The sequence below is a fragment of the Myotis davidii genome, unplaced genomic scaffold (assembly GCF_000327345.1).
Source record: "Myotis davidii unplaced genomic scaffold, ASM32734v1 scaffold726, whole genome shotgun sequence".
Classification (NCBI taxonomy): Eukaryota; Metazoa; Chordata; class Mammalia; order Chiroptera; family Vespertilionidae; genus Myotis; species Myotis davidii.
The window spans coordinates 1,351,936-1,364,982 of NW_006297808.1; the positions used below are offsets into that span (position 1 = coordinate 1,351,936).

At 43.1% G+C, this 13,047-nt stretch overlaps 1 protein-coding gene across 2 annotated transcripts in view; it reads right to left on the reverse strand.

Moving 5' to 3' along the window:
* STYXL1 (serine/threonine/tyrosine interacting-like 1) overlaps positions 1–13,047 on the reverse strand; it is a 67,160-nt gene that overhangs the window by 33,739 nt on the left and 20,374 nt on the right. The window contains exons 3-5 of one of the 2 annotated variants that reach the window (XM_006773383.2): positions 10,487–10,548; positions 6,151–6,286; positions 1,106–1,254 (exon numbers count right to left, since the gene is read on the reverse strand). In XM_006773383.2, coding sequence (XP_006773446.1) covers positions 1,106–1,254; positions 6,151–6,286; positions 10,487–10,548 — 347 coding nt within the window. The remainder of the gene's footprint in view (positions 1–1,105; positions 1,255–6,150; positions 6,287–10,486; positions 10,549–13,047) is intronic. The other variant, XM_015570272.1, reaches the window with a different exon arrangement.

Consider the following 13,047-nt stretch of genomic DNA (forward strand, 5'->3'; position numbering starts at 1 on the left):
TGAAGGGGTTTTATTCCCTCCCTAACTTCAGGGGAAAATCTCTACCTGGGGAAACAACCTTTCTCATAGAGGTGACCTTGGTTAAAACACATAGTGCCAAGAAAGTGAGCAAATATATTAAGAACAGTATGCCATATATGTCAGGTCCCTTGAAACAGCAAGGATGGACCGGCTCCCGGCAGGCAAAAGTTTACAGTTGTGAGTATACAAAACAAGAGTTTATTCTTGTATTATTATTTATTATTATTTTCCATACAAACTATAAACCTACTTTTGTCCTACCCTGTATAATAATTCCTTACTATTATCAAATGCCCAGTTAATATGCACATTTCTCAAATCGTTTTATGACTAAATTGAAATTTTTCATAATCAAAAGAGGCCACAAAGTATGGAATCTCCACAAGATGGTACTAAGGGCAAAAATGAGAGCACAGCTAAAGGCAATTACTGAAAAGAATGAAACCCTTAGATGTCTGCATTCCACTGCAGTCAGATTCCTCAATAAACCAGGTACTGCACGATGGCGCCTAGGGATGGATGCCTGCCTGCCAATCATGGCTATCCAATGCTTGCTTTACATGCCCTCACCCCTCTTCCTCACAAGCTCCTCCTCCTTCAGATTTGGCTCCAGAAGGTAGTGCCTCTCCTCTGGGCTCCATACACCTCGTGTGCCTCTTGGCCACCCCCCTTGACTCCCCTACTAGATAAGAACTTCTCAAAGGCAGGGACTGCTTTCTCACCTTTTTGTATCCTCTGGACCCAAAAGTTAAGAAAGTTGAGGCAGCTTGAATCATGACACCCATCCCTGCCTTTCTGACTTTGACTATAACCCACAATCCAGAATTCCCCTGCCTTCTGAATAGGCCTCATCTTTTAAACTCCGTGTTGGCTTTTCCCCAAATGTGACAATTATAAATTCATAATCTTGGACTCGACCTCCTGGCTACCCCAAGTTCATTTCCCAAGCCCAGCCTTCAATATTTCTTTCATCTTTTCCATGTTGTCTGTCTCCTCTTTCTCCTACTCTGTTCCCCAACCCATGGTTTTCAAGGGAAGGCCATGCTCCCATCTGAGCCTGCCTGTGTTCAGCACCCTGCCTTACCTGTGGCATCCAGATAATCTTCTGCGTCCGGAAAAAGTGGTACTTGGCTGAGAAAGACTCATAGCCCCCTCTCAGGATCTGGACGGGGTGGCGGGTGAGGTGAGCTAAGGCTTTGCCACATTCAATGGCAGCTCCTCCGGCAAACGGTTCTAAGACTGGAGACCAAAGAAATGAATGTCTCCTATGTTCCCTATTTGTCTAAAGCTTCAACGAATGGCCACTTTATTCTGAAAAGCAATTATCTAGGAGGCTGAAGCAAACATAGATATGGGTGTTACAATTAAAATGTAAAAGCAACTTACCATCAAGAAAGTTAATCTTTTTCTGTAAATATATATAGTATCATATATTGTATGCCACATTATATGTACCAAACAAGTCACCTATTTGTACAGGGTATAGCTAGTGTACAATTCAATGGTTTTTAGTTTAGTCACAGAGTTGTATAATCATACCACAATTTTAGAATATTTTCATCACCCAAGAAACCCTGTACCAGTGAGAGGGGTTCACTCCTCACTTCCCTCCAAAGACTCAGCTCTAGGCAACTGCTAATCTAACTTCTCTATGGATTTACCTATTCTGGACATTTCATATAAATGGAATCATACATTATGTCTGACTTCTTTCACTTGGCATAATGTTTTCAAAGTTCATCTATGTTGTAGCACATGTCAGCACTTCATTCTTTTTTACAGTTGAATAATATTATATTGTGTGGCTCTACCACACAATATAATATTCATAATCCATAAATATTGGTGGATGTTTAGGTTGTTTCCACTTTTTGGCAATTAGAAATAATGCTGCTATGAACATTCATGAGCAAGTTTTTGTGTGCACATGTTTTTATTTCTCTTGGGTACATTCCTAGGAGTGAAATTGCTTAACCATGTAATAACCCTACATCTAACTTTTGAAGAAAGTGCCAAACTTTCCACAGCGACTGTACCATTTTACATTCCAACCAGCAGTGTATGAGTGTTGAAATTTTTCTACATCCTCGCCAACAATTGTCTTTTTTATTATAGCCAACCTAGTGGGTGTGAAGTGTTATCTCATTGTGATTTGTGGTTTTTTAAAATATATTTTTATTTATTTCAGAGAGGAAAGGAGAGGGAGAAAGAGATAGAAACATCAATGATGAGAGAGAATCATTGATCCGCTGCCTCCTGCAAGCCCCACACTGGGGATTGAGCCCACAACCTAGGCATGTGCCTTGTCTGGAATCAAACCCAGTACCTTTCAGTCCACAAGCCGATACTCTATCCACTGAGCCAAACCGGCCAGGGCCTCATTGTGGTTTTGACATCAATTTAATCTAAAATGCTTTCATTGATCTATAGATTCACTATTGGACAATATGCAAATTATATATATGTGGTAGGAAGTTTGTATAATTAAGACTAAGCCAAAATATTCCAAGGGCAGGATCTGCCCGCTAAAGAGAAATACTGTATAGCAGACTCTGAAAAGTTAGCTAAAGGAGAAAGGGATGGGCATGGACTCTGCAGCTATAATGAACCTTTGTCCAGGGAAAGGAGGCCAATTCCAGACGGGGCTGCTGAGGACGAAAGCCGCTTGAGACCCATCTGGAGAAACTGTATTTGGGGAAAGAGCCTGCAGACAATAGCAAGGCCAGGAGGAAACCTGTAGCTGGCAAAACAGGAGCCAAAGCCCACCCCTGAGGGCCTGACTTGGATGCCAGCGAGCCCTGGATCTCCCAGGGTCTCACAGCCCCATCTCCCTCTTGAGTAAGAGACTGATGGGGTAGGTCAGAGGGTCCAGGCGAGTTAGGGAGAGAGTTCCAGGCCACTACGCCTTTAAACCAGACAGCTGCTCCCCTGCCAATGTCACACAACCAGCTGGAGTATTCACATACAGGGACGATGGGGTTAGAGATGGAGTAAGGCCAATTTCCAAGAGATAATTAGAGACTCAGACAGAAAGCCGGGACCCAGGTATTCCAGCAAGGATGTAATGGGGTTAATGTTTTTGAAACATTAAAGTTGTTCATTTTGCCCTAGCTGGTTTAGGTCAGTGGTTGGAGCATCAGCCTGTGGACTGAAGAGTCGCAGGTTTGATTCAGGCCAAGGGCACATACCTCAGTTGCAGGCTTGGTCTCCAGCCTGGTAGGTCAGGGCATATGCCCAAGGCAACCAATTTATGTCTCTCTCTCACATTAATGTTTCTTTCTCTCTGTCTCTCCCACTCCCTCCATTCTCTTAAAAAAAAAAAAAATCAATGGAAAAAATATCCTCCAGCGAGGATTAACAACAACAACAAAAAAAAATGTTTTTTTTAATTTGTTCATTTCTATTCCCATTAATCTTGAGTTCTCCATTGACATGAGGTTTCTCACACCTTGAACTGGGTCACCCACTGCTTCAAGGGGAGGAGGGCAACCACCTGGTACAAGGGAGTCATCACTCAGCCTGACCTTTAAGTTAAATTATTTGAGGTCCCTAGCCAAACAATTGTCTTGAAAGTCAGACTGTGTTGAGGGAGGAGGAAAGGAATCCAAAAATTCCCAAAGCTTCTCTTCACAGTTGGTGTAAATGTCCTGGTCCAGGGAGCTCCACCCACACATATCATGAGTCCATTGTGGGTGTCTCTAATCCATGTTTGCAAGGAGGATTTAACATAAGGGAAATGTTGCTCATACAAGAAGGGGGCTGCCCTTTGCATGCTAAAAAGAGCTTAGAGAGAGCATCCTAGGGACTAAGACAAGGGAAGATCCTTCCTGGATTCCTAAGAAGACACCCAGCTGAGGGGGGTAGAGAGCTAAAACCAGCTGTGCCCCATTTCCCACTAGGATTCTGAGTGTGTGGAGTGGTTAACCTAACATTGGAAGCTGCAGCAGCCCAGGGGTGAGCACGTGTGGCATGTCAGGGAAAGCCTGGATAGGAGGGCACAAGGCTGAGCCCCCCAGGATCCAGCACCATGTACTGACAAGGCGAAGGAAAACACTCATGACTTACGCTAGACGTGGACATTTTGGGCACAGCCCATGGCCTAAGGCCCCACAGGCTGGGCTGCACCTCTTCCAGAGGTCAGCAGAAAAGGTCTACATAGAGACCAACACCTGCTTCAAGGATGTGATGAAAGTTCCCCCTCAAGGAAATCTTTCCCAGAATTTCTTGAGGGTCAGGGAGGTGCGTGCTTAACAGTGGAAAGGAGAAAGGGGTGGTGAAACCTTGATATGGTCTTCTACCCCAAAGACTGAATTTACCTGAAAGATGCCACTTTAAAGGAGAAAAATTGCCTTGAGTGGGCAAGGTGTGTGCATGTGTGGTTTTGGTTTTTATTGTTTTGCTGTTATTTTGTGATTGTAGTTACCTACTCAGTGAGAACAGGGGCTGCATAGCACAGTGAGGTCAGTTATAGAATGTAGAGAGGGTTATTTTTATTGAGCACTGTTCCCTAGGGTTTCAGGGTCCAGCCTACAATCCCAGGATTGGCAGACCAGACCCACTTTCATAGGAATGTACTGCAGACTGTGAGAACTTGGGGAAGATAATTTCCTGGCTAAGGACCTCCTGGGAAGACTGGCTTTATTAAAGGTGGAAACCTAGTGCCACCCAGTGACCATTTGTGTGAATGCCCCAGCTCATAGACCCACCTACACAGTGACTGAGCCACAAACAGCAGAGCCCCATGTCAATGGCCAGGGGCGGTCAGCCCAAAGCAGTGACTGAATGGAGGTTGCTGTGGAACATCAGTAAAGCACATTAGAACCAATCACGTTTTAATGCTCCAGCTCAGGGTTGGAGTGACTTTGCATTGTTTTCCAACATCACTACTCAGGCCTTAGAAGACTGGACAGAGCCAAACTGCCTAGGTTTGAATCCTCGCCCCACCACTTACTAGGTGTGGGTTTGTTTTTTTTAAGTCCACAAATTCTTTCAAATGCCTCCCTTTAAAAGGTTGAGTCTAATTCCCCTCCCCTTGAGGGTAGACTATACTCAGTGACTTCCCTCTAATGAATAGAATGTGGGGAAGCAACTGTGTATAAGCCCTAAGACTAGGTCATAAAAGACATGTGTGGCTTTCCCTTTCTTTCTCTCTTTCTGATCACTCACTCTGGGGGGCGGGGGTTACCAGCTGTCACGAGGCCATGCAAGCAGTCCTATGGAGAGGTGTATGCGGTGAGGAACTAGTCTCCTACCAACAGCCAGAATGAAACTGAGGCCTCCTGGCTATAGCCATGTGAGCGAGTAATCTCAGACGGAGAGCATCCTGGCCTAGTCAGACCTTCCAGTGACAGCAATCTTGACTGACACCTTGATTACAACCTCAGGATAGACCGTACCAGAACCTGCCAGCTAAGCTGCTCCTCATTTCTGGACCCACAGAAACTATGAGATAATTACTGTTGGTTATATCCAGCTACTGAGTTTGGTGGTAGTTTGCTATATGGCAATAGATCATTCTCTAGGTGTGAGATCTTAGGCAACTTACTTTGCCTTTCTGGGCCCTAATTTCCCCATCTATAAAATGGGGATGTTACCTTTTGTGAGACAATTCTCCATGGTCTCTCACATCTTGACAGGTCCTTTAAACAAGACAGTGGCTTTTCAAGGATATTTATATAACCAACAGCTTTAGAAGATAGACTGTTTCTTCCTCCGGAGCCAAGGATGGGTAGGCTTCTGCCCATTACAAAAGATTCAGGCCCCCTAAGCTCAGAGTTCTTCTAAAATACAATGCACTACATGAATCAGTGTACTTGGCTGTCTTCATGTCACCTTGTGAGAACTGAGACTTGGGCACCAGTGCAGGAAAATGAAGACATTCTGGTTATTTTTAATTGCTCTGAGTAATAAAGTCCTTTGTCTCTGACCCAGGAGCCTCATGTCTTCGGCCAGCATCTCTGAAATGGTGGCAGGTTCAGAGCTCTTCCCAGTTCTTCATATTGCCATCCTCCTAGGGAGGTACTGCAGACTGCAGGAGTTGACCCAGGGAGAGCACCTGACATGGTTCCTGGCATGTGTCCGAAGTGCTGAATAACTGTTAACTTATTCTATGGCTAGTGTAAAACCTACCGTTTTTACTACTGTCAGAGTTGTCACTGTCATCTTTTATAATTAGGTCCAGGCAGCTGGAATTTTTATCATACACCACACAGTACTTCACACACTCTAGATCCACAGACTCCGGGATAAGATATTCATCTTCCTCCTAAAGAAACCACAAGAGAAGCTTGTTGGCAGGTGGGTTCAGATGAACAAATATTCCCTGCACACCAGCACCAGGAGGATCTGGAGGTAGGACTGCGCCTGTTTGCCTGACTGCACATGGGCACAGAGACTGGAGAGTCTACTAAATTCCAATGATCTTCCACACCTTCATCCCCTGCTATGAAAAGCTGACCACAGTGGACTGGACCAGAAATAAGTGCCTGGCCAAAGAACAGCCTGCCTACTGACTCACCAACTGAACTAACATACCCTATCTCTGGGGGCAAGTGGTTGTTGATAGGGGCCAAAGCCAAAATCCCTCATAAGAACATTTGAATAAGCGGAAGTCATAAGCAAGCAGATAAAATGAGGCCAACTGTAAGCTCAAATATAAGCTTTGTGAGAGCAGGAACACTGATATATCCTGAATTTCTAGAACAATGCCTGGCACGTTAGGCCATAAATATGGTTAAAGGAAGGAATGGGCAAACAGGTCCATGAGGTCATGAAGAGTAGTTAGGAAGTGGTTGAGTCACCATCATGGTGGACACAAGGGCAGGAACAACGGGTGCCTTCTGCCCACAAGGGAATGAGCTCTCACAGAACCAGACCTTCCTAGGATCCCAAAGGGAATTCCAGAGCTCCAGAGACCTGGCAGGGCACCGGCCCGGAGGTCAGTCCTCATTTGTTCTCAATGCTTCCCGAAAGTCCCCACTAACTCAGGGGAACCTGAGTCTTACTCTGTCCCTTGGGACTAGTCTGGTTGACATAGAGGCCCTGACAGAGGATCTGCATGTGGGCTAGGACTAGTACACATCTACTCTACAAGGCAGAGAGATAAAGCCCATACAGGTACCGGGAAGTTCTCTGTAACCTGAAGGGGAGAAATCATATTTGTCTACAGGAATTAGCAGACCGTTGGTGCTCAGATTATGAGCAGGATTCATTCAGGTGATAATGAGGAAAGGGGGGGTTCTGGGTGTGGAAAAGAGGATGAGCAAAGGGAAAAGTGGAGCAAATGGGAGAGCAGGGAGAGGTGTGGCTGGACATTCATCCAGTTATTCAATAAACATTCATTCAGAACCTACTTTGCACTTACACTGTAGGTTCTGGAATACAGAGATTTTTTTAAATACGATTTTATTGATTTTTCAGAGAGAGAAGAAGGAAGAGGGAGAGGTACAGAAACATTGATGAGAAAGAAACATTGATCAGCTACCTTCTGCATGCCCCCTACTGGGGATTGACCCCACAACCCAGGCATGTGCTTTGACCTGGAATTGAACCAGTGACCTCTTGGTTCATGGTTCGATAAAAAAAATTTTTTTTAAGAGAAATTGCCTGAGTTGGTCTGGAGGACTCAGAAAGGCGCACAGGGCAGGAGGCATTTGAGATGAAGCTTCAAAGGCAAATGGAAATTTGCCAGATGGACAAGGACTGGAGGGGTGTTTGAGGCAGAAGGAACAGCTTCCAGTCATTCCCTTTAGTCAACAAAAAGCTACTGAGTACCGACCTGATATCGGGAACCAGACAGAGCATCCAGTATGCAATAATGAACAACGCATACTCCCACTCTGGACTCAGAGAGAGCAGTATGTTCAGAGATCCACATGGACTCTATTTCCTAGATCTTAAGAGACCACTGGTTGTAAGATGCACCACCAATTTAACAACAGTTGCAATCAGGAGTGTACATAAAAAGAGGGATTTATTGGCATATCACAATACTCCAGGTAGGGCAGGGAGCAACTGGTCCCAAGTAAAACCTGAACCAGGGTTCTAAAGCCCAGACCACCCTCTCAGGCTCCCCTCCTCTGCTTCCCCTGCACACTGACTTCACCTTCTCAGACTTTTCCTGAAGCCCATGTCATGGCCACCAGCCATAGCGATGCTCAGACTCCAATCCTCCAAACTTCATTACCAAAATAGAAAGAGCTGCCTTCTTTAATTCCAATTCTAAGCTGTTCAGTTTTTATCCTTGGCTGATTTGTGGCCAGGGTTTGGATACTATTGTACGGAGCACCACTAGACCCCCCTGGTTTGAGCAGGGAGAGAAGTTCCCCCTCAAAAAAGGGCGGGGTGAGGCAGAGTGCCAGGCAGAAAATAACAGATGTGTTTTTCAGGCAAATCAATTGTAGGGTACATTCCAATTTTAGAAATGTGAAAATATGGGGGGCTGGAGGTATGGGCATCTTAGAACCAAGGAAATGCAGCAGGACAATGCTATTGAGGTGTTAGGTGAGAGAAGCATGCTGGAGATAAGGCTGGAGAGGGAGGTGCATCAGGTAGAGAGGCTCTGTGTCCTACTGAGGCTGGGAGTTCCCTAAAGGCGCAATCTACTGGAAAAAACATTGGTGAAGGGAGGCAAGAGGTGTCAGTCTGCCTAAGGGGCTCTGAAGGGCTGAGATAGAGAGAACGGCTCTTTTCCAGAGTTGGGGGTGCTACAGAATCAAAGGGACATGCACACTTGAGAGTTGAGTTGAAAACTGAAGGCCATGCATCTTGAAAGGGCTCTGAATAGAATACAAAAAGCAAAGAAGGAAATGCAGGGGATTTAGAGCTAGAGGAATGGAGCCAGGGAGTTGAAAATCCAAGGGCAAAAAACAAATAGAAAAGCACACCAAAAAAAAAAAAGATAAAGATGGATTGTGCTTGGGAAAGCATGTTAGACAGTAAGCTTATCCTGGAAAAATACATGAGCCAGGGCCCATGCTCCCTGTCGAGTTATGTCTGGGAAAGAGCGAGAGTTAGAATTACCAAAGTGGCAGTGGGACAAACTTTTAGAAGTAAAATTGACAGGACAGCTCAACTATGTGCATACTTGAAGCTGGAAGCTTGGGTAAGATCTCTCTTTTTTTTTTAAATATATTTTATTGATTTTTTGCAGAGAGGAAGGGAGAGGGATAGAGAGTTAGAAACATCGATGAGAGAGAAACATCGATCAGCTGCCTCCTGCACACCCCCTACTGGGGATGTGCCGGCAACCAAGGTACATGCCCTTGACCGGAATCGAACCTGGGACCCTTCAGTCCACAGGCCGACGCTCTATCCACTGAGCCAAACCTAAACAAATTATTATTTTATTATGATAAACAGTTATTTACTTGAATTCATAATTTTACAAAGAGAGTTTTCTAGTACCTTGTATTAGAAGAGTCACATCTACATTGAATGAGTGAGATCATGTGGTATTTTTCCTTCATTGACTGGCTTATTTCACTTAGCATAATACTCTCCAGTTCCATCCATGCCGTTGCAAATGGTAAGAGTTCCTTCCTTTTTAGAGCAGCATAGTATTCCATCGTGTAGATGTACCACAGTTTTCTAATCCATTCATCTACTGATGGGCACTTAGGCTGTTTCCAGATCTTAGCTATGGTGATGGGGTAAGATCTTTGAGCAAGAAAATATACTAATAGATCTGAAGGAGACCAAAGATAGCCCAGTGGTTTTCTTTATAGGTAGCAGAAGGAGAAAATGAAGCTGAACCAAAGAGACAGAGAAGGAACCCGGGAGGCAAGAAAGAACCTGGAAGTCAAGGGCAGAGAATGTGGTCAGGACTGCAGAGATCAGAGATGGATCCTGAGTGAAGGCTGCCAGGCTTGACAATGTCTTGAGAAAGAAGATACCCCATGGAGGGAGAGAAAAGGGCCTCACTCCCGGAGTCGGGCATGGTGACTGCTGAAGAAGGGCTTTATCTTTTTAAATAGTTGGATGGAGAAAGGAAGATGGGAAGGGATCTGATGGAAATGGGAGGGAGCTGTTTCAATCTTTGAGTTACAGTAAACATATGGTCTATTCCCCAAGTAGAACAAACCATATTGGATAAATGTATATAGAACAGACTCTCTTCTGGTTTGTTCCCTAAGTAAACAAAAGCTCTGAGAGGGCAGGGACAATGAATTAAGGGCATATTGTATTTTGTTCTATCGCCAGGGTCTGGAACAGTGCCTGGCACATAAAGGAATTAAATCAATATTTGTTTTATGAAGCTTTTGACCATGGTGGTAGGAGGGACACCCTAGGGAGTGTGTGAGAGTGTGGGAGACCCTCATGTTGGATGCACAAGGGTGGTCCTGCCTCTGCTGCCCAAACTGTCCAACAGTAGATGCCACCTCCTGGATCTAGGATAAATCTTCCCACTCTTCCCATCTTCTGTAAGACAGCCAACCTGCCCCAGATTCTGACTCTACCAGGATACCTTCTTCACTCGACGGGCTGTAATCACATGGCTTTCATCGTACTCCTGTTTGGAACGCACATCTGAAAAGGAAGAGTATTTAACTAATAACTGTATTTGCAAAAGAGCACATGACCAAACTACTTAGAAAATTCACATCATCATCATCATATATTTGTTTGGCTGGTAAGTGATAGCTACTGTCAGCTTAAAACTCAAGGTGTTGTTCCACTATTCTGAGCTGCCCACACCAAGATTCACCTACCCCATTACAACCACACATCCCTTTAAGGGGTAGTGAAATCTTGTATCTTGATTTAGGGGCAGTTTTCTCTGAGGCCCAAAAAAATGAGGAGGGGAGAAATCAAAGCCAGGGTGAGCGCATTCTAAGTGCCCCCATGGGATTTTAGACCCTAGAACTTAGGAGCTAAGGTTCTAATGCTCCTGCAAGGACAAAAGGTGCATTATTGATGCTCCTCAAAGTTGGGGGAACATGGAACAGAAATTAAGCCTAATGCATAAATGCTACAAATGACTGTTATCCAAAATATAGAGTTCCTAATGTTCAACAATAAGAAAACAAACAACCCAAGACAGGGAAGAGAGGATTATAAGAGCAGTGAAACTATTCTGTATAATGCTATAATGATGGATACATTTCATTATATATTTGTCCAATCCCACAGAATGTACAACACTAAGAGTGAACCCTAATGTAAACTATGGACTTTCGGTGATAATGACGGGTCAAAGTAGCTTCATCAGTTATATATACCGTGATGGTACTGGATGTTGATAGCTGGGGAGGCTATCTGGGAGCAGGGAATATATAGAAACTCTCTGTACTTTTCAATTTTGCTGTGCTAAAACTGAACATAAAACCTAAAAAACAAAGTCTATTTTTTTAAAAAAAAAAAAAACATAAGGAAGCATTAACCATAAAAGAAAATATTGACAAATTTAATCCTTCAAATTAAGAACTTCTATCTCTTTTCATTAAAAAAATACAATATTCAGAAGGTAAAAGGGCAAGCCACAGAATAAAGAAAATATATGTAACACAAATAACAGAAGATCTGTACCCAGAATGTATAAAGAATTCATAAACCAATGGAGGAGAAAAAAACTTCAGACATCTGAAGATATCTTTATGTTAAGACATCTTTAGAAATAGCTCAAGGTCACATCCCTATAATAACCCCAGCCCCCTTAAAGTACCTGCCTAAGAAAACTCAAGACTGCCACAAGAACTTAATTGGTTGTTCCACCCAACACCTGAAGATGGGGGAGGGGGGGCTGTCTCCCAGCCTCTGGGGAGACTGGAGCCCTACTTTGATGAGTGCTAGTTAACAAACCCAGATGGATTTCACTTGGACTAGTCCCCATCCCCTTTGTTGTGATTTTTCACTTCCGTGACTACAGAGCCCCTATTTGCCCCACACCGTACTCCCTCACTCTCCCTTTAAAACACCAGTCAACTCTGTGCAAACTGAAGTTGAGTTCAGTTCATTTTTCTCCTTATTGCAAGAGTATATTACTGATTAAAATCTGTACTTACTACTTTTTTAGAAGTGAATATTTTTTCAAGAAAAACTATTTTAAATATAAAAATGTTACATGCAATAAACGTTAACATTTCAAGAAAAATTATCTTAAATATGTTACATGAAATTATTCAAGAAAAAATGATCTTAAATATAATATTACATGCAATGAACATTAGTATTTCAAGAAAAAAGGATTTTAGATATAATAATATTATCAAAACTGTACTAACATAGTATGAGATCAAAAAGTTGTAGGAAATATTAAAAATCTGCAAATAACAGGATTACTTATATTAGATTCTAAAATATTTCTTTTCCCTACTGGTTCTATTTTTGTTCATCAGTTTATGTTGTTCATTATATTCCACAAATGAGTGAGATCATGTGATATTTATCTTTCTCTGACTGGTTTATTTCACTTAGCATAATGCTCTCCAGCTCCATCCATGCTGTTGCAAATGGTAAGAATTCCTTCTTTTTTACAGCAGCATAGTATTCAATTGTGTAGATGTACCACAGTTTTCTAATCCACTTATCTACTGATGGGCTGTTTCCAAATCTTACCTATTGTAAATTTTGCTGCTAAGAACATAGGGGTACATATATCTTTCTGATTGGTGTTTCTGTTTTCTTGGGATATATTCCTAGAAGTGGTATTACTGGGTAAAATGGGAGTTCCACTTTTAATGTTTTGAGTAAATGCCATACTGTTCTCCACAGTAGCTGCACCAGTCTGCATTCCCACCAGCAGTGCAAGAGGGTTCCTTTTTCTCTGCATCCTCTCCAGTACTTGTCATCTGTTGCTCTGTTGATAACCATTCTGACAGGTGTGAGATGGTACCTCATACTTGTTTTGATTTTCATCTCTTGGATGATTAGTGACTTTGAGTATGTTTTCATATGTCTCTTGGCCTTCTATGTGTCCTCTTTCTAAAAGTGTCTACTTAGGTCCTTTGCCCATTTTTTGATTGGATTCTTTATCTTCCTTTTGTTAAGTTGTATGAGTTCCCTATAAATTGTGAAGATTAAACCCTT